We start from the raw sequence: 21,663 nt of genomic DNA, 5'->3' as shown, positions 1-21,663 counted from the left end.
CTCTATGCTAATAATTTTATTTTAGTGTGTCATTTAAGTCAATGTAGGTGTTGATTGGATAATGGCTTACTATTAATAGAGAATAAGCATTTTTATTTGAATGATACAGTTAACTTTTCACTTATTAGAAACCTAGTTTTGTATTTTAATAGTAAAAATTATTTCTGGATTTAACATTTGAACACCACTTAATTAGTAAAAATATTAAATAGTTGTGAATCTTTTGAATCCTATGCTTTTGAAATTTCACTTGTATATAGTTTCAATCAGAATTTCTAAGGAAACATGATCTAAGACCACTAAAATTGCAGTTTCTCTGTTAGATTGAATGGTTGACTGTAGTAATAATAAATGTCAAATTAGTTCTTATAGATTATACTAATAAAGTTATTTTTATCATCCATGTGAATAATGGGAAGGGTTCAATTCAATGTTTGTGGTTATTTGAAGTTTAAGAAGTCTCTAGTTTACTAAGAGAATCTCACTCTTGTTGAAATCCACTTTTTGATGTGCTGTATATATTAGATAAATCTAGCTCAACAGATGACCAAATGGAATTAATGAGTGCTTACTTAATCTTACCAATTTAGTGATTATAATAGAGTCTATGTAGTTTGAGAATAGATATGTACTTTTAATCTGATATGCTTTATTAAAGTACACATGATCTTAATTCATTTTTCTGCTCTTGGCTCAAGAATGTAGATAAATTTAACTCAAATTATACCTATAAATATCTTTAGAAATGCACTTATAATAACTCAAGCATTATTCTTGCTTTTAATAATATTTTCCAGGTGAGAAGTTGAGAGGTGAGACTTTTTTTTTTTTAAGTCAAATCAGAGTAGATAGGCGAACTTAGAAAAAGAAGGACTACTGACATATTTTTTAAAAATGAGGTGCAGTGAGGATGAAATAGGAATAGTCTGAGAGAAAAAACACAAATGTAATGAAATTTGCCTATTTGTGAAAATCAGTTGTAATTTTAATATTTTAATAGACATTATCTATTTAGATAACTTTACCTGTAGCTGCTGCCTTTATCTCTGACAAGTACAGGTTAAAGTATAACCAGTTAGGTAGTGCTAATATTCTAGAAACCAGAAGAGAATTTTTTATATAGGTCATATTGCTCTCTAACATTATAATTTGTGTACTCTATATTTTTAGTATCTTGTAAAAAGTGATCAAATGAAATGGTACATTTTTTAAAGTAAATTTGACTTTTTAAAATGACAGTTTTGGCAAAGCTATGTTAATTCTCTTATATTTTTATAGAAAACTTTGAGATTTATTTTGTGAAAAGTATGTTGCCAAAAATAGAATTTTCATTTAGGAAAAAACTATGCACATTTGGCTTATTGATTCCTTTCTTTATTTCCATATTAGCCACAGTCCCCACCCTTAACCCCTACTAGTTTATTCACATCCAGTACTCCTAATGGGTCCCAGTTTCTCACATTCTCCATTGAGCCCGTGCATTATTGTATGAATGAAATAAAAACAGGGAAGCCCAGAATTCCTTCTTTCAGAAGCCTCAAAAGAGGGGTAAGTTTAATAATGGGTTAAAATGCATGATGGCCTATTGTGTGTGTAGTGTGGCTTTTAATACTCTCCACCCTCATTATAAGGCTCTCTCCAGTAAATATGTAGTTTAAAAACACCACAGAATTAAGCATAGCTGCCCTCAAGTTAAAAACAACTCCTCTTTATAACATTTGAAATGCTCAACCATAAAAGAATGGTATTATAAAGAGGGTGCTGGGTACAATCATATTAGCTATTTTTTTTGTTTATGTGAAATCATATGTCCACCATTGTCTTGTAATGTATTTACATTTTTAAGACTTTCAGTAATTTGTCACTGAAGTTACTTATGTAATAATTTGTCACTAATAATGACTTCTGCCAATTTATAATGTATTTTGTTGACAATAAAAAAATCAAGTTCAATTTTAATTGCCCTACTTTTAGAAGTATAAAACAGTTTCCAGTAGTTAAATAAAGAATTAAAGATAGGTGTGTTAATAAATATCAAGATTGTAGATCAAAGATAATATATTAGTAGGTATTTTGTAAATCATAAAGCCTATAAAATACTAGATATTATTAATGTTTACATGGAATTTATGTTCTTGATTTAGAAGTATTTTTTACCAAAATTTTTCCTTTTTTTAAAAAAATGGCCAGCCTTTGATGTTTACTTAAAACTAAAGATATTCTGCAAATGAAAAATTTTAGAATAGTAGAAACCAAATGTTAAACTATTTTTTAGCAACAACTGTTAGACTACTGATAAATATTAGTGTTATTCCATTACTTTAGTGATGCTAATTTCTCATTTGTTTGATTTTAAGGGTGTCCTTATAATATTCATAGCTCATAATTTAGATATATTTATAAAATTTGAGCATTTGTTTGTTCATATGAAAAACATAGGTTTGATAGCCCACAGATGAGAACTCAGAGTCTCTCAGTGCCATGACATCTAATCATTAACAGTGATGATATACTGTAGTTGGGCTCTTGTTCTTGCTCCCCATTTTCCCTCCTCCTCCTTTTTTTTTTCATGTCTTCTCTTTTCTTTTCTGTCTAGCCTGTCTGGTTTTACTACTTTTTGTAACCTTTTCTACCAATTGCTTTGGTTGAGTTTCTCTTTTGGCCCCACATAGGGCAAGATTACATTATTCTCTGCATTTTCATTATAACAATATGACAAACTGAAGTGTTACCATGTAACGCAGCAGACATGTTCTAGTGAATGATGTCCCTTTTTGGACTTCTTTTTTCCTATAATGTCATAAACAGTTTTACATCTATCTTACCTAATTCTGAGTGTGAATGATGATACAGATAATAAGTAACATTCTGAAAAGTCATTAGGAATAAGTCTGTATTATACCTACAAGCACTACAGGTACCTGTATTCATTTTAAAAACCCCTTAACACTTGTTTGAAGGACTTTTAAGAAGTCACTTCTGTTACTTGAATTATGAGGGTAGAATTCCATCTTTTTTCTCTATGATGATTTAGACTTAATTAAATATTATGTGTTACATAAATCATGAGAAATTACTATTTAGTAGCTATATTCTTGGAATTGTTTATGTATCTTACACACTAAGTCCACCAGACCCAGTTATGGTAATCTACACTGTATAATTATGGAGATACGAAATAAATGTAGTTCTGTGTCAGAAAGTTTAGACAGATCAAACTGTGAGCCCTGGAGAGAGAAGTTTAAATATGTGACGTCTTCATTCATACTGAATAAGTTGATATGTGGAATTTTATAAACTGTAGAACTTAAAAAGTATCTGCTTAGTCATTATTTGTCTTATTTACATTTATTGCTTTAATTTTAAATATTAGTACATTGTTCTGGGAAGGGTGCTTCCAAAAGGCCAAAATCCTCCTCCTTTGTTATTACTTATTGTACCAAAGGAAAAAAGCAATATGCAAGGTAGAAAATTGACAGATAAATTGACTCTAGGGGATTGGAGGATAGAGCAGAAAAGAAAGTTTATTATATAACTTTGGCATTGACAAGTTTTTCATTTTGTTGGTATTTGGTAGTTTATCAGATTCTCTTTCAAAATTAGCCCGTAGAGAATATTTTCTGCCACTTACGAATTTTCTCAATGTAGAAAAATCCAAAAAGAAGTTTTAAGAAGCCAGTTGTTTTTTTTTTTTAAACATGTATTTACATGTGAGTCCATTAAGCTTACATAGTAAGTCTTTAAAGTTTCTTAAAGCTGATGAGTTGTACCAATCAAATCTGAAACTCTTGCTTTGAACTATGTTTGCTACATTGCTTTTCCTAAATACCTACTTTGGACTTTTCTAAAAAATTATAATTTCTTTCTTTTTTTTTTTTTTAAAGAAACTTAGTATATATAGTTCCTAATATTTTTAGGAATGTGAGAAATGCTATATTTGACTGATGTTTTTGAATTTGATAGTGATCCCAGTAGACCTTTTCTGAGAGATAGTGGTGTATAATTTTCTCCTGTGACATCAAGAGCTAACTATTAATGGATATTTGGTGTACATGTAGACTTAACCACTATTAATACAGAAACCAATAATTTTTACTCTATTTCATTTGAGTTTGCTGTGTAATCCTTTTTTTGAGGGAAAGTAGATTTATCTAGCAATAGTAAGTCCATGTATTCTGTCTGAATTATTCATGGTCTTATTTGTAACCTTGTCATATTTATAAAATATGACAAGGTTACAAAAAAAACCTAGTCATATTTGTAAGCTTGTACTTATTCAGAATATAGTTAGCAGGATTTTCCTATCTTTAAATGAAATATATCTAATAATTGTAATTACCTAACAGATTTCCTTTTTAGCTTCTTTGTATATTTGTTAAGGTGTTGGGGGTATGTGAAGTTTTCTAGTTATAGGTACATGATAACTGTTTATGAGAGTAAGATATTTATGCATTGAACATGAGTTAATTACTTAAAAGAAGAAATATTTTGATGTATTTCTAATATTTTTACAAAGAACTTGAGTTCTTTGTAAAACCTCAAACCTGAGGTTATTGAACCATAAATTAATCTAATTGATAGGAAACTAGATTAACTAAAAACTGAAATATTTGATACTTCAGTTATAATCATCTTAATGTTTTCTTTAAAACGTATTAAAATAGAAACTGGAAAAATAGTTATTTCACTTAGAAATTTAGCTGGGGAAAATTTATAAAAGATAAATTCAAATACTTCACATATTTTGTTTCTTGTGCTCTGTTTATTTTGTATTAATTAACATTTAAAAAGACCATGAATATATTTTTTAAATTGAATCCTTTTAATCTTTTTATCAGGAATTTTGATACCAAAATAAGTTGTGGTTTTGTTCCCTGAAACTACTGACAGTCTAAAGAATGTTAAGCTTAATTTGGAAAGATAATGGATAGTAAATGTCATCTTTCTTATCATCATAACCATTAATATATATAGCCAATTCATTGGAGATAAGGGGTAGATATTTTTGTCAATTATTTATTAAAGTTCTCATTTTTTATTGAAATTATACCTGACATGCCCTCTACCTTCTCTAAAACATCATGATTTAGAAAATAGGGAAAAGTAAAAATTTTAGAGGTTGTGAACCAAACACAATGAATGTAAAGATTAACTTTGTAAAGCTTTATTGCATTTTATGGATCACTAAGGGTGTGCATGTGCGTGTGTGTGTGTGTAAGCGTGCACATGTGTGCACACATGTGTGTACTGGGGATGCTTTATAGATGCATTGCCAGTTGCAGAACCCTGTTAACCCACATAGTTTGGGTTATATATATATATTAGTGGTATATATACTGTATGAGAGCACTCTGGCTATGTCATTTCATTTTTCTGAAAAAATAAAGTTTATCCAGTTTTCTAAAAATTACCATTATATTTTTAGTGTTGCTTATTGAGCATATGGATTTCAGAATAAAAACTGAAAAATAGAAGCACTGTCTTCAAAGCAATATTCAGCCCATATATTTATGTCTTTTAGGAAATATGTATGGGAAATGATGTTTCTGTACATTTTCTTAAAAAAAAAAAAACCTTTAAACTAGAAGTGTTACCCTTCTCTACCCTTGACATATTTAAATACAAAATAATGTTTTAAACTGTAAAAATTCCTGTAATCTGTTTTGTTTAATGAATTGGGAAGAGCCTTTCATTTTTTAATACTTCATGTAAGATTTCTTTTAAATGATTAATATTAGATCTTTATATTCAACTTTTCAAATATTAGTATTTTGAGAATAAAGAGCTATGTAAGTGAATCCATTTATGGAAAAAATTATCTTTTAAAGAAGAAAAATAATTACTGATCAAATGATTTCTATTTACTTTTGAGTTTTAGTTGCATTTAGAAAATATCTGCCCATTATCATCAGTGTATTTTTTTTTTTTTTTGCAAGTAACTTTCCCCAATATGTGCTTAAAATTGTTTTTCTGGCATAATTGTTTGGATTGTGAAATGTTCATGATTTATTTTAATATAAAAAAGTATAAGTTATTGCATCTTCTGTATTATGATTTCATATGAATAATTTACCATTTCTTTCTGTTTTCCATTGAACTATTCAGTGGTCGGTGAAGATGGTAAGCCTTATGTGCTGATCTATATACTGTGCCAACATTAAATAAGACATTGTTTTCTTTTTTTTTTTTTTAATTAAAAATAAGTGGTAAGGTACAACCCCGCATTTTCACCTCGTATGTGTCTTTTCTTTTTATAATTTATTCCGTAGTCCAATATATGCCAGTACTTCTTGATGTCGTAAAATTCAAAAATAATGTGGTTACCTGTAATCAACCCATTAAGTTCTTAAATGTTATTGAGTGGAGTCCTTGTCATGTTACAGAGCATAAAATTATAGTTAATCATTATTTTTAAAGTTACACAGTAGAACCAAAGTTCTTGTTTTTACAGAAGGAAAATTAAAAATGATTTTTAAGGTCTTTTAAAAAGATTGTATAAATTTGTGTTTATCACAAGAAACATTAGATTTTCAAAATAGTAAGAAAATTTCCTTCTAATTTCATCAGAGAGTCAGTGCTTTCTTCTTCTGTACTACTGAATGGTAATAAAAGCACACATAACCTGAATACTATGTGTGTGTGTACAGTGTATGTGTGTGAGCGTGTATGTGTGATGGTCCTTTATACCTTTCAGACACATTAATGGAACTGCATTGTGAAGACCTAATCCCCAAGTCTTTGGGTCCTTGCATAGTTTATTTTTGAAAAAACAGACCACTCTCTTTCAGACCACTTTCTTTTACACTTGCAGTCTGATCTTTTATAAATTAATTCCCTTGTAATAGGAAAAGTTGTTGTTTCCTGCCTCAAAGGTCTTTATATCTATAGGAAGTAGTGTTTAGTTCTCATGTTCTATAAAACAACAGGTTATAATGTCAAAATGGGATTTATTAACAGGTATCCACTGTTTATAAATTTGAGAACAAGGTTTAATTAGGAGTAAGTGGAAATCTGGCAGGTTTACATATAGGTAATTGTGAGTTTATTTTATTACTCCCCCCCAAAAAACATTGAAATATATTTCTTTATTAAATAGTTTTTCAGAATTTTAAAAATATAAAGTTTTATCTTTGGCACATATATAATAGTTTTCAGAACCTGTATGTAAATTAGATTAAATCTGACAACTTACATTAATAATTGACCACTAAATTTAAAGGCACCAGGACGCCTGGGTGGCTCACTGGTTTAGCACTTGCCTTCAGCTCAGGGCCTGATCCCGGAATCCCGGGATCAAGTCCCGTGTCGGGCTCCCTGAATGGAGCCTGCTTCTCCCTCTGCCTGTGTCTCTGCCTCTCTCTCTCTGTGTCTCTCATGAATAAATAAATAAAATCTTTAAAAAAATAATAATTTAAAGGCATCCTACCTTGTATAGGAAATTCTGCCATTCATTTATTTAGGTCAGATTCAGTTGATAAACAGATTCTTATTTCTGCTACTTGTAGATTAAAAAACAAAGCCACTTAGACAAGATGCCCTACTTTTTTTAAGGCAAGCTTGTTAAATATCCATAATGTGTAGGCCACTTGGGGAAAATTGAGATTCTGTTATTAATTAAATATTACCTTTGATCATGGCACCCTCCTAAAAGTGAGTTTTTTAAAAGTTGGGAAACATTCTTATAGATGATGAAATAAAGCTACTTAGCATATCTTATAGGCATAAATGGCCCAAAGAGCAAGGATGCATTTCAACAGTATTTTAAAAATTGAACTTGCATATTCTTAAAATCACCATTTTAAAAAGAAAAATGTCATCAGTTTTTGGAGTGTATAAAAAACTAATGTAGGGACGCCTGGGTGGCTCAGCAGTTTAGCGCCTGCCTTCAGCCTGGGGTGTGATCCTGGAGTCCTGGGATTGAGTCCCACATCGGGCTCCCTGCATGGAGCCTGCTTCTCCCTCTGCCTGTGTCTCTGCCTCACTCTCTCTCTCTCTCTCTCTGTGTCTCTCATGAATAAATAAATAAAATCTTTAAAAAAAAAAAACTAATGTAAATATGGGTTTATAGTAAATGGAAAATCAGTAGTTGCTAATATGGCTCTGTTGTGTAAACTAATAAGATAAAGAAGAGTGACATGATTAACATTTAAGAAAGACATAGTTTGAATCAGAAGTTTACATCTAAATGCCAGTACTTTTTCTTAAATGATACAGTTTCTTGAATATTAAAGTACTAAAACATTTTCAAACATCCAGCATCTTTCCTAAAGAAGGATCACCTCGTTTTTGGATTATATCTTTCTTTCAGGAATTACTGAGGTATGTTATTAGGTTGTACAAAAAGATAATTGAAAATAAACTCCTTTCTAGCATAATTTCTACTTACATTTCACACAGTGGATAGTTCTACCTTTTGTTTTTTAACAATCAGGTATGTTTTGGTTCTAAAGAGTGGCTTAATATAATCATTGAAAGACTATGCAATATTAAAATACATTTCACTAATTAGTTATCTTTCATGAGGTAAGTTGCTTATTTGTATAAACTTCTCATATTTGCAGTCAACATTCGCAATATTTGATTTGGCAATCTGATGTTACCTATAAAACAATTATTTGTATAGGTGAGAAATGTTAAGTGTTTCCATTTTGTTGTTGTTGCTGTAAGAAGATTCATATGTATTCATTTTAACTGCCAAGACCTGAAAATAATGTGATAGTGGTCATTACTAATTTTCTTTATCTGGTTATATTTTTACCTATTATGTTTCATGATTTTATGAACTGACAGGAATTTGAGTTCTTTCTTCAATACAGTTTTAATTAACATACATATCTGTTTAGATTTCCTCTTAAAAAGGGTTGTTTGGGGGCTAATTTGAAATTAAACTTAAAAACTGATACATATTTTTGTTTTATAAAACTGATACATATTTTTATTTTATAGCGGGTTTACTTAAAAAAGAAAGTTTCCTGAAGATGTCTTTTATAATGATTTAGATTCTCTTTTCAGGGCCCAGCACTAGAAGATTTCAGTCATCTCCCACCAGAACAGAGACGTAAAAAGCTGCAGCAGCGCATCGATGAACTTAACAGAGAACTACAAAAAGAATCAGACCAAAAGTATTTTTCCATTAAGTCTTTTCTACCGTTATTATTCCTTAAGGGGTCTACTTTGAATGATGTGTTGAAATGTGATGTATAAAAGGTTTAAAAATCCTATATTTGTAATTGAAATACCTTTGGGGGAAAAATATGCTCCTAAACTTTGAAAAATTTTATAATTGCCATGTCACAGATAAAAATGAAATGTTTGTTTCTTAGGTTGCAGTTTACTTATTGGATGCCAGTAGTCTGTATATATGCTTTCTGTAATATTGCAAAATAGTTTGATGATTCATTATCTAGATTCATTATCTAGTTTCACCAACATTAACTATCTCTGATACTTTGATGTATTTCTTTTTTTTTTTTTTTGATATATAAATTGAGTTCAGTAGAAACCTAAAGCCGTAATTATTTTGTTTGCAGCAAGATGTGTCGGCAGATAATACTTGATTACTTACAGCGTCAGATTCATTGATTCATAGATGTGATTTTTTTTTCAATGTTATAAAAAGTTTCCTTCAGTTCAATTTTGTTATCATGAACAGATAGTTATAATGAATACAGGGTTATTACAGTGAATTGGTGCCTTACTATCTGCTTTTATATTGAAAATAAAATTGGAGCTTAAACTCTAGTACAAGTGATTGAAGGTTTTTGAGGGGTTTGGGTTTTTTTTTTGCAGCTCAGCTCAGGCAGTTTTATTCCAGATTTTGTGTTTTGTTTTTCCTGTTATTGTAGTATAGTTGACACACAATGTCACTTTAGTTTCAAGTGTAGAAATGATTGAAGTTTTGATGTTAAGAATTGTACATCAGTTATGATAGGATGCTTAATCATAAATATTGTAATATAGTCGATTCTTGTTTTTGGTGGTAGTTATGTTCTATAAAGTCACAGTGAACACTGATTTAGTCAATAATGAAATGGAATATACAGGTGTAGGCTCCATTTAGGTTCTGGTCACAGCATTTTCATCAACTGATCAATTATGACCTTGTTTTTTTGTTTGTTTGTTTAAGATTTTATTTATTTGTTTGAGTGGGAGGAGGGGCAGAGGGAGAGGAGAGAGGATTCTCAAGCCTACTCCCTGCTAAGCATGGAGCCCAATGCAGGGCTTGATCCCAAGTCCTTGAGATCATGACCTGAGCTAAAATCAAGGGTCGGATGCTTAAGTGACTAAGCCACCCAGGTGCCCAGATTATAACCTTGTTTTACGTGTGTTTCTGTTTGAAGACATTAGCTAATATATATTGTTGATTCAGAAATTTTTTTTTTAAGATTTTATCTATTTATTCATGAGAGACACAGAGACTTAGGCAGAGGGAGAAGCAGGCTTCCCACACTCAATCCCAGGACCCTGGAATCATGAACTGAGCTAAAGGCAGATGCTCAAACACTGGGCCACCCAGGTGCCCTGATTCAGTAACTTTGAACTCAGGGCCAATAGCACTGTAACTCATGCATGAACAAAACCTATGTAACCACATGTATTTTTTCCATAACGCACCTCACAGCCTTCTTGCACTTAAAACACTAGACAGTACTTCATTACACTTAGGGGCTTATTTTATAAAGAAAAATCAGGGGTTCCTGGGTGGCTCAGTCAGTAAAGCGTCTGCCTTCAGCTTGGGGTCCTGGGATTGAGCCCCATGTTGGGTTCCCTGCTCAGTGGGAAGCCCCCTTTCCTTTCCCTCTGCCACTTCTGCTCTTTCTCTCACTGTCTCTCAAATAAATAAATAAAACCTTAAAAGAAAAAAATCACTGAAGAGCATAAAATTAAAAAAACATGGCACTTAGATGGATCACAGAAAGGATACTTGTTCAAGGTGTCTAGAACTTAGGAAAGAAGGAAGACTGGAGATATTTGAGTATCCTCTAAAGGTAGTAAGAGTCCATTATGTATCAATAAAACCAGTAAAAAAACAAAGCAGGAAGAGATCATTTTCAAAAAGAAGTGTAGGATGAGGTGAGAAGAAACCTTTGTTGTCATTTTATGTAACACACATTTAAAAGTTGAACAGGGGTAGAGAAGGATCCACTGAGAAAGATGAGACAGCAGAGGTGAGAAGGGAAAAGGAAATGTAACCTCTAGGAAATGAAGAGGGAAAAAGAGTATTATAGTGTATGAGTCAGTAATGTCAGATGTTAGAAGGAGTCACAGAGCTCTGATTGAGGTATAACTGGCAGTGATATGATTAGAGTAATGAAGAGATGAATGAACTGGGAGAGGCTCAAGTGAAATATGGCATTCCTATTTCTAGCATGGATGAGCTGGAGGACAAAGATGCTAGGGTTTAAGATGAGGCACACCGGGGAATATATATCTGTATGAAGATATAATGAATTTGAGTTGAGCCATGAGGAGTTTAAGAATATTGAGGAATATTCTTCCAGGCCTTGATTAAAACGGTATGTGTACAAAGACATACATAATATATACATACACAATATATGTATATGCAATATATATTTATATGTACTATATAAATATAAAATCTCATAAATGAGAAATTTATTTTATTTTTTTTTTTTTTAGTCTTTTTTTTCAATTTTCACTTATTTATGATAGAGAGAGAGAGAGGCAGAGACATAGGCAGAGGGATAAGCAGGCTCCATGCACCGGGATGCCCGATGTGGGATTCGATCCCGGGTCTCCAGGATCGCGCCCTGGGCCAAAGGCAGGCGCCAAACCGCTGCGCCACCCAGGGATCCCTATTTTTTTTTTATTTCAAATATTTTAAAAGACTGTCTCCGTAAATTACTAATTCTATATACATTATCATCATTATGCAGATTATCGTTAAGTAGGTAATATGTGACTAAATTTAAAGAGATAAGATTAGGCTACGTGAGAGTCCCCAAAATCAAATGAAACTCTTTTATCTGGGAACATATGAAGTGAATATTTAATTCTGTCACTTCCTTCCCATTTCCAGAGAAGCACTCAACAAAATGAAAGATGTGTATGAGAAAAATCCACAAATGGGGGATCCAGGGAGTTTGCAGCCTAAATTAGCAGAAACCATGAATAACATTGACCGCCTTCGAATGGAAATCCACAAGAATGAGGTAGGTTTGTTGTTCTGCAGTTTGTCTAAGGTAAATTCATTTTTATAAACTTCATTATGATAAGTTGGTTTTTGCTACAGTTTCATCTTCAAATTTTTATTGATTGTTTTAGGGTTTATAATCTAAAAGAAAGGAATCATGGTATATAATCTTTAGAATTAGTTCCTCAGAGTTTTTCCTTTTCTTAATTAAAACTATGTAAAACTAAACATTTATGCTTTTCTTATCAGCTGTAAATGCAATCATTGATCAAACTGGAATAAAGGTTTCCCTTCTTTAAGAATTATGTAATTATAAAAGCTCAAAGCACATTTTAAATGTAGACTATCTCAGGAGCTTTTTAAAATATTTATTGAGCTCAGTATTATTTATTTTTTCCTAAGGCTTGGCTCTCTGAAGTTGAAGGCAAAACAGGTGGGAGAGGAGACAGAAGACATAGCAGTGACATAAATCATCTTGTAACACAGGGACGAGAAAGGTTACTTTTTGCATTTTATTTGTATTTCTTCTTTTCTCTCAGACTTTTCTCACCCTTTTGTCCTAAACTTCATATAATTCTTTTTCTTCTTTCCTGATTTAACAGGTTTGGCTTTTAGTGACATTAGTCTTATGAACCTAAATGATTTTTTCTTTACAATAGCTACTGGTAAAATATGAAATTTCCTATTGCTGGTCTGTCCCACATTGTCATGCATCCAAAAACAGAGGTATGAACAGAAAATTCATGGAGCTACAGTCTGGAGGCATAGGCTTCTCCGACCTGGGAAGATTCTAAGGTTTAGATGGAATTGGATGGCTTATGCCAAAGAAAAATTTAAGTGTCAAGTTGTTCAAAGTTCTGTGAAGGAAAAAAGAAATCTGTTTTGTTGGTTTGAATCAGAGCTTCCAAAAGGCATTTTGCTAAGTTTCTATGTTTTCTTTTTTTTTTTTTTTTAATTTTTATTTATTTATGATAGTTACAGAGAGAGAGAGAGAGGCAGAGACACAGGCAGAGGGAGAAGCAGGCTCCATGCACCAGGAGCCCGATGTGGGATTCGATCCGGGGTCTCCGGGATCACGCCCTGGGCCAAAGGCAGGCGCCAAACCGCTGCGCCACTCAGGGATCCCAGTTTCTATGTTTTCATACCATTTTGTGACATTTTCCCCTCCATGTATGTCTTCCATCACCCCCCATCCCCACTAAAATCTAACAAGTTAGGATTCTCCTTAGAACTTGAGAGATCTAGTATCAAATCTTGGTTTGCTATTTAATCACAGTATAATTTGAACAAGTTTATTTTTAATAATCTGTCTCAGTTTCCTAAAATATAAAAATAGAGATTGAAATACCTGTCATATTACTAATAAATGAAATAATATATAAAGCACATCATAGTAAAATACCTGGGAATTACATGTTTGACAAATGTCAGTTCTTCTCTTTTCCTATGTTACCATTTTTTGAAAAATAGAGATATACTGTTTTGTTTTTTGTTTTTTGTTTTTTTTATATACTGGTTTTTGTTACTAGGTAAAACTACCTTAGGGTAATTTAATCTCTGGCTTACATTATTTAAGAACATGGCTTCCAAGCATACAGAAAGTGCTCTTAATTTCTAATCATATAGATTTTCCCATTATTTTATTCAGTCATTGAGTCTTAAGCAAAATTATTAGCATTTTTCTCTTAAAAGTTTTTTAGAAAAAAATGCCTTTTGATTACCTACTCTTCTGAATTTTCTAAGTTTTACTAACCTTGTTAGCGTGATTAATTGGAAGTGACTTTATCAGGAGTCTTTTTGCTTTCAGTGACAGAATAAATACCCAAAATGGCTTACACTAAAAAGGAGTGTTATTGGCTGGTTTTAGGGAGAGCTTGATCTAGGAACTCAGATAATAGAACTGTTTCTCTCCACCTCACAGTTGTGCCTTCCACTATGTTAGCTTCATTCAAAGGCTTCATGTGATGATCTTCCAAAGTTCTGGCCTCCTATTTCTCCAGGTTCAAGTCCAGTGGAGAAGGCAGGGAGGGGGCTTCTCTTCAATCCTAAAGAAAAGTCTCTGTGGGTCTCTTCTACCTGATGAGGTTATAAGCCTCCTCGTGAGCTATTCACTCTGCCTGAACACTGTGAACTGAACGTGGGTCTGGGTGGGTCCCCTATGAAATTTTAGGGTTCTTTTGCCAAAAGAGGAAGTGATAAATCCAGGATGATGAAAGACAAGTGTCCCCTACATTTCTCCATTTTATCTCTGGAACCAGTGATAGACATATTTACTGAATGCATGCCATATGCTTAGAACATTGTAGTTATTTAATTTCAGGAATTTCAACAAAGAAGCATTTTGTATTACCAGCAATTGATGTATATATAAAGGCTTTATTTGGAACTGTGTCATTGGTATTTAGTTCTCTGAATTGATCCTGAGATCAACTTGTAGATAGGACAAAAGTTTCCCATGTTTCTGATACTTGACAAGGTATACTTTCCTGTTTTATAGTCCTGAGGGAAGTTACACTGATGATGCAAACCAAGAAGTCCGTGGGCCACCCCAGCAACATAGTCACCACAATGAGTTTGATGATGAATTTGAAGACGACGATCCCTTGCCTGCTATTGGACACTGCAAAGCTATCTACCCTTTTGATGGTATGGTTTTCTTTTGTATTTGATAAAACTGGTTCCTTAAAGTCTATGTACATTGAATCATGCACTTTAGTGTCCTTAGTTGAATAATACATTGTCAGCAAACTGTACTCCCAGTTCATTAGTATGAATATTTTTATTTTAAGTGTATTACAAATAGAAGTACCTGACACTGGAAGAAAATTACCTGTGTTATCAGCATCCTAGTACAGATATTTATTTAATTATCAACTTTGACTGATACAGAATTTAATTTCCCCCAGAGATCTTACTAATACTACATGTATTCATCACAGTTGAAGCAGCTTGAGCATGTAACTCAACCTAGGAAATGGAAGGCTAATAGATGCCACTTTAAGATCTTTCTTGTAACTTGCTAACACTGAGAGACAGGTACTAGTAGGCAAATGGCATGGTTGGATGTCCCGACTGTATCCTGACTCTGTAGGCCATATTTTCAGTAGAGGAGAGAATGTGGTCACTTCTGATTATGCCATCCTTCCCCTGTGAAGGTTGAAGAACAGTCCCTGTGAGAGAAGACATTGTGGTTCTCTCTTGCAGGTTTTTTTTGTTGCCCTTCCCTCTGTTGGACTATGAAAAATCCTTTTCCTCAATTCACAGAGGAGCAGAGTAACACTTTCACAAATAAGTTGTTCTAAAATGGTATATGAGTTTAAGGTCCTTTCTCATCCATCCATCCATTCTATTAGTTTTAAAGTTGAGTAAAGTTTTTAGTTACTGCTCATTTTGAGAAAATAGTATTAAATAAGATCTTGCTATAATGTAACCTAGAGAATTTAGCATATATTAAATGAAGATTCATTTGTGAAAACTGTTACTGCTAAGCATGTTGGAAGTGGTTGGCAATGGGGAAAAATAGCCCTAACTAAGTCTTCTGAAGTTTTTGTTTTTTTGTTTTTTTTTTTTTTTTTTTATTTATGATAGAGAGAGAGAGAGAGGCAGAGACATAGGCAGAGGGAGAAGCAGGCTCCATGCACCGGGAGCCTGACGTGGGATTCGATCCCGGGTCTCCAAGATCACGCCCCAGGCCAAATGCAGGCGGTAAACCGCTGCGCCACCCAGGGATCCCTCTTCTGAAGTTTTGAAGGAAGTTTTGTGCTTTGTGGCTGTGACTGTTCTGCATCCACCATCACCAGAGTTGAACCTGTGTTTTTCTCTACTTCCTCTCCAAACTATCTTTTCTTTTTTCTTCTTACCCTCCCACAGTCTTATTAATATTTTCATGATCCACACCTCATGAATTTTCTAGACAGCAACGCCTCAAATTTGGGAAAGGAGTTGGAGTAGGGAAGTAGAGGATCCTTTCCAATCCTATATCGTTGTAGCTCAGATACTTCATCTATTCCATGGGGGTGATATTAATGCCAGTTTCCCAGGGTTATTTGCATTTCCAGTGAGATAAGGTATGTGAAAGTGTTGGATAAACTACAAAAGCATCATAGAGCTGTTGCTAATGACAGTCAGTGGGCTCTTGGTTCTAGGGACATTGAAATCTAGTTGGGTTTCATGTCATTTGTTGTGTTGTATTTGTAACTTTTATTCAAAATTATCACTTAATTATGCTCATGCTATGAAAACTCTCATTTAGGACATAATGAAGGTACCCTGGCAATGAAAGAAGGTGAAGTTCTATACATTATTGAGGAAGACAAAGGTGATGGATGGACAAGAGCTCGGAGACAGAACGGTGAAGAAGGCTACGTTCCTACATCATACATAGATGTAACTCTAGAGAAAAACAGTAAAGGTGCAGTAACTTACATCTAAACTAATCAGGCAGCTTTGTGACAAATATGACATAGGAACGATAACATAAAAATACTCAACGGGTGGGAAAACATAAGAAAACTTAAAGGGCATCCAAGATACATTGTTCACTATGTGAGCTGAGTGTAGGCTCAATCTTAAAGATGTGAATATTACCACAAGAAACTGTTCTCGTGATGTTTTACCATTTGAGTGACGTCGATGTGAAGCTTAATTGATGCCTTTTGCTTTATGTCCTGCTTAAGTCTCTGTGAAAGATTTGTGTTTTTCTGCCTTATAAGTCATAGAATTTGATGTGTTGGGCAGGAATCCATATATAAAAAGCCCTCCTCCCTAACACACACTTTGCTCCAAAAAACACAGTGACTGTAAGTGAATTCAAATAAGTAAAACTGCTCTGAAAGCTAACTCCCAAAAGAGTGGTTTGGCCTAGGAGTTTGTGTAACTACTGGCCTAGGAGTTTGTGTAACTACTTTTTCCTTTTTCTCTGTATTCTTAGCTTTGGTTTCTTAAAGGAAGAAAGCAAACACCTCAAATATAAATCTATTCTAGTAGAGGCTAATTAAGAGACCTGTAAAATAAATCAACCTAGTCTAGCTCTTATGTGAATAAAATGGTTTTCTTTTGAGACCTGAAAATATTTTCATCAGTAAACTAATGATTTTCAATAACATAAAAACTTCCTTCCAAATTAACACTTGTATTTTTTTTATCTTGAAAATGTCTTTTGGGAAGTACTACTTTTGTGATTATTTAGCATTTAGCAATTATAAATAGGAAAATAGATTCTAAGTAAACTGAGGAAATCTTGAAAGTACTAGCAAATTTTACTTTGAAAAGAAAGAACTTTTGACTGAGTTGGAGGACTATATCTGTACCATCATTTAGGGCATTTCCTCATTTTAGCTTAATCATCAATTCAAGATTATTTTTTTCCAATTAATTTCAACAAGTATTTGTTGGAATACTGTATAATTAAGGGTTGTGCAGTGCTGGTCATGTGGGGAAGTAAAGTGAGGAAACGAGACTGGTCCTAAATTTTGTTCACGTTCCAGATTTTTCTGGTGTTTTCACATAGCTGACTGTAAAATGATTTTAGAGACATTTGGGACAGACACTTTAAACTGAGCACCCCTTTTGGTCTTACCAAAGGTCTTCAGTAATTGTTCTTTTCTTTTTCCTCCTGGACTGCAGGTTCCTGAAGAGGGTTTCTGAGGAAATGGGCAAGATGTTGAAGGAGGTTACATGCAGCTGCTTTTAGGGGGAGGGTATTAGAGTTGTCAGGCTCAGAGAGTGAGAGAAGCAAGTTGCATGAGTGCATGCAGACATAATTTTTTTTTTTTTTACTAACTTCATTATCATTTCCATACATTGTTTTAAAGAATCATTGTAATACCAGTCCTCATTCACAATTATTCATATAAAGGGAAAAAAGCCAAAAATGGCTAACCATTTTTCCATTTATTTTACTGATGTCTAAATCAGAAAGAATGCAGAGCTGTCATGAAATTTGTCTTACATTTGGCTGTCCCAACAGGACCATCTATCCCAGCTCTGTTTTAATTGGCTTTTAGACCTGTTGTCTCTTAGAACCCTTGCCATTTGTCAGTGTCTGCCTGCGCCACCTCTGTGCTTGCTTAACATCCTGTTGCATGTCTAGAGCGATTGGGCTAGATTTTTCAGGCATGTCTTTATAATCCCTTGTTCTTGTCAAAGTCTTTGTTTTGTTTTACATTTGTAGTGTGAGTCACTGTGTCAGACATCTCCAGCACTAATGTTTCCATCCTAGTATTCGTGTACGCTGCTATAACTTCCCCACTACAAACATTCCAGTTTTGGCATTATGAAGATGTAGTTTGTGAACCTGAAGTAATTATGATAAGAAAAAGAAAACATCTCTGCTCTAGCCTACAGCCCAGTTGAAAGAACTCTGAAACGTGATATATCTTCACCTCAGTCTGAGAAGAATCTATAGTCAGCACTGAAATCCTGGCATCATAAACACGCAAGATACTCACCACCTCAAGACAAAGGACTGTTGTCAGAAGTCAGCTGCTTCCATTCAAATGCTGCCTTAAACTAGAGTGCCTAAATCTGTTGATTGCCAACACTACCACTACAGTATCCCACAAAGGGCTTTAGGTGTCAGCTCAGTGCGACCTCCTTTAACTCGGCAGCGCTGCTGCGGATGCCGGTATAGCCTTGGTAGGTGGCTTTTAGAGCTCTACCATGTTTGATGGTGCATCTTCAAATTTATGCATCAAGCTAAAGACATGTCCAAGTCCATTTTACTTTACTCAGTGTTTTTATGAGAAGTTTTATGGACCCCCCCCCATTGTGTTTTAATTTGGGGTGACCATGTTCTTATTTGATTATTACAATGATAGTCTGTTTTCAAGTGATGCTTTTGTTTGAACCAGATAAAATTTAGTGAAACTTTGTAATGATCTTTGTGCACTTTTAATTGTAAAATGGAAATTTCTGTATGTTTATACTTGTAAATATAATTGTTGTTAGTGCTCCTGTTGCTCATGTTGTCCTGCCTCGCATTTGTGATTCTGTTAATGACGTGTATCTTAACTAATTTCTTAGTGATGTTTCCTAGGGAGATGGGCATGGGTTGGGGGGAGGGTGATATTTGTACCACAGAAGCTTCATTAATTTTGTTCTTTACTGTTTTGAGGGAAGAAGGAACGTGAAATGGTCTGTGTATTATTGAATTTTAAGCAATATTTTAGAAGCTGTGTGACTGCTTTAATAATTTTTCCCCAGTGTTATTTGAATTGTACTACCAGTTATACTAAAACTGAATGACAATTGTGTGAAAGTTAATGCCTTCATAAGATCAAGTATACCCCTGTTACACAGCTGACATATAGTGTATTACCTTTGAGGCTAGTAAACTATAAAGTTTAGACTTTGAATCTCTTTACAGGGTTATTTATATAATGTGACATTATTCAGTACTGACAGACTACATAAAGTAGTTTTAAAATCTAGTGCTGTTTTTATTTTAAAGGTTAGCAATGAGCAGGAAATGTGATCTGACTGTGTTTGTCCTCTGTACAAAGCCTGAAGTGCTTGTGTTTTTTTGGCTGACAGCCACGGAGGGCAAAGTTTAAGGCTTTCTTGTAAGGACTAACTGTTCTTTTCAAGCTACTGTTTGTTTTTCTCAAAGCAGGATTTGCTTCCGTAGGAGGCAAGGTCCTTCACGTGGAGTAGTGCAACCTGTACATGGATTATTACAATAGGACAGACATTTGTACTTGCACAGTTTAAATCATTCTTAAATCATTCTTAAATTTTGAACATGTGAATTGTCCAAAAGAAATCTTTAATTTTTCAGTAATTTTTACTCTTTTTGTGCACATGTTGATTTAATGGTAAATGCTTTGTTTAAGATAGTGTTCTCTGTTGAGAATATTTTCATGGAATAAAACAATCTTTTCATGGTCAGTTAAGGTGTATAGTGTGTTATCTCTTATTCCTATGTGAACTAAAGAGATGGAATGACTTTGTTCTTGGATTTGCTAAATTCCTGATGATATAAAGTTGATGACAAGTTCCATAAGTGGAAGCATCTGTTTTGGATGACCTTTTTTGCAAAGCAGTTGGAAATTTTATTCCAGTTGTAGTTTCCTTTAAACTTTCGTAAAGGTAAGAAAAGGTAAACTGTTCTTCAGAGTGAATTTAAGTTGAATATAGTAATTTGGATTTTTAAAATCTTTATTCTACCATAGGTGTGTTGCACAAACTTATCTTTTACAGCATCTTATCCTCTGCATTCATAAGAAGTGTCCCTATACCACATAGCTTGATCTACCCTAATGGTCAGCACTTCCTTTGCTTCTGCTTGAATTCCTGATCAGAAAGCGCCTGTATCTTCCTGGCATTTCAAAGCATGGAAAGGCAGTGTTTGTCACGATTAGTGTCACATCTGTCATTTTAGGAAGTCTTAATTTCAGAAGATTTAGTTTTTTAGAAGGGCAAGTATGAAACCATGACTATTAGCTTCTAGAAACCCCAAAAGATACTAAAACTCAGAGTTGATCCTGAACAATGAGGGGTTGCAATTGTAGTGATTAAAATTTAGAGATCCATGCCAGGCTTGGAAGTAGGGACACACACAAAATAGCAGGAAAATGGTGTCAACAACAAAATTTCAAAACAATGAAAAGGGCTTTTACTATCTGAATTGAGATCAGGGAAGTCAAATCCTACTTGCTAGGGAAAGATAACGCCCTTTTAACAATATTAAGAGAGAAAGGATCTCCAGACTTGTTGAAAAGGGATAGATTTTCTTTGTGAGAAGGTATTCATTTAGATGAAAAAATGCTAAAGAAACACCAAACCTATTTCAATGAGCTTAATGCCTGGGATCAAATATATTCCTGAGTATAGTTACTGGAGTAAGAAACTACAGAAAATATAAGAGGTGCCAAAAGATTAGGGATGGAAAAATACAAAATGTGAACAGTAAATTCTGGGAAGTTTGACAGCTCTTAAAAGTACTTGATAATTTTGCCAGCATTTAGGAGAAAATATAATGGGTAACTGACCTAGGTCCTAAAAAAAAAAGGCCACATCAAATTAGCCTCATTCCTTTCTTTAGATACAATTGGGAAACTCAATACACTTAAATGTCTTGATTTCAGCATAGCTTCAGGATTTTGACAGGATTTCTTACTCATTTTTGTAAGATAGTGATAGCATTGTTGTAGAAATGGGAGCTTGCAATGAGCTGATATGGTAAACCCAGAATGTCAATCCTGAGGAAAACTTCTTGTGGAAAATATGTGTATGTTATGAACCATACATAATTAATGTAAGTCTATCACTCAATTTAAATAGAAAATTACCATCTCCCTCTCCTTCAAGAATAGCCATTATCCTGAATTTCTTAGATTTTGTTTTCTTGGTTTCTCGTGGTTTTACCACAAGGGTTATTTTTTCCTAAACCTGATTAGCTTTCCATGTTTTTGAGTAAAGATGTTGCATACTCTGTGCAGGCCTGATATTCAGCCAGTGCACACTAATACAGCCATGGTTAATACTAAATACTGAAATGTTTCCAT

At 33.5% G+C, this 21,663-nt stretch overlaps 1 protein-coding gene across 6 annotated transcripts in view; it reads left to right on the top strand.

The window, feature by feature from the left end:
- Window positions 1–21,663, top strand: part of FNBP1L (formin binding protein 1 like) — a 126,588-nt gene that overhangs the window by 96,853 nt on the left and 8,072 nt on the right. For 2 of the 6 annotated variants that reach the window (XM_035718005.2, XM_035718008.2), the window contains 6 exons: window positions 9,013–9,122; window positions 12,044–12,176; window positions 12,560–12,654; window positions 14,655–14,803; window positions 16,410–16,568; window positions 18,496–20,044. In XM_035718005.2, coding sequence (XP_035573898.1) covers window positions 9,013–9,122; window positions 12,044–12,176; window positions 12,560–12,654; window positions 14,655–14,803; window positions 16,410–16,568; window positions 18,496–18,563 — 714 coding nt within the window. In that variant the 3' untranslated portion in view covers window positions 18,564–20,044. Of the gene's footprint in view, window positions 1–1,389; window positions 1,549–6,105; window positions 6,121–9,012; window positions 9,123–12,043; window positions 12,177–12,559; window positions 12,655–14,654; window positions 14,804–16,409; window positions 20,045–21,663 lie in introns of those variants that run through there. The other 4 variants (XM_049111665.1, XM_035718007.2, XM_035718006.2 and 1 more) reach the window with 4 other exon arrangements.

Source organism: Canis lupus, chromosome 6 (assembly GCF_003254725.2).
Source record: "Canis lupus dingo isolate Sandy chromosome 6, ASM325472v2, whole genome shotgun sequence".
NCBI classification, from domain to species: Eukaryota; Metazoa; Chordata; class Mammalia; order Carnivora; family Canidae; genus Canis; species Canis lupus.
The sequence above is the reverse complement of the archived record's forward strand: the minus strand, read 5'-3'. Positions and strand labels throughout refer to the sequence as shown.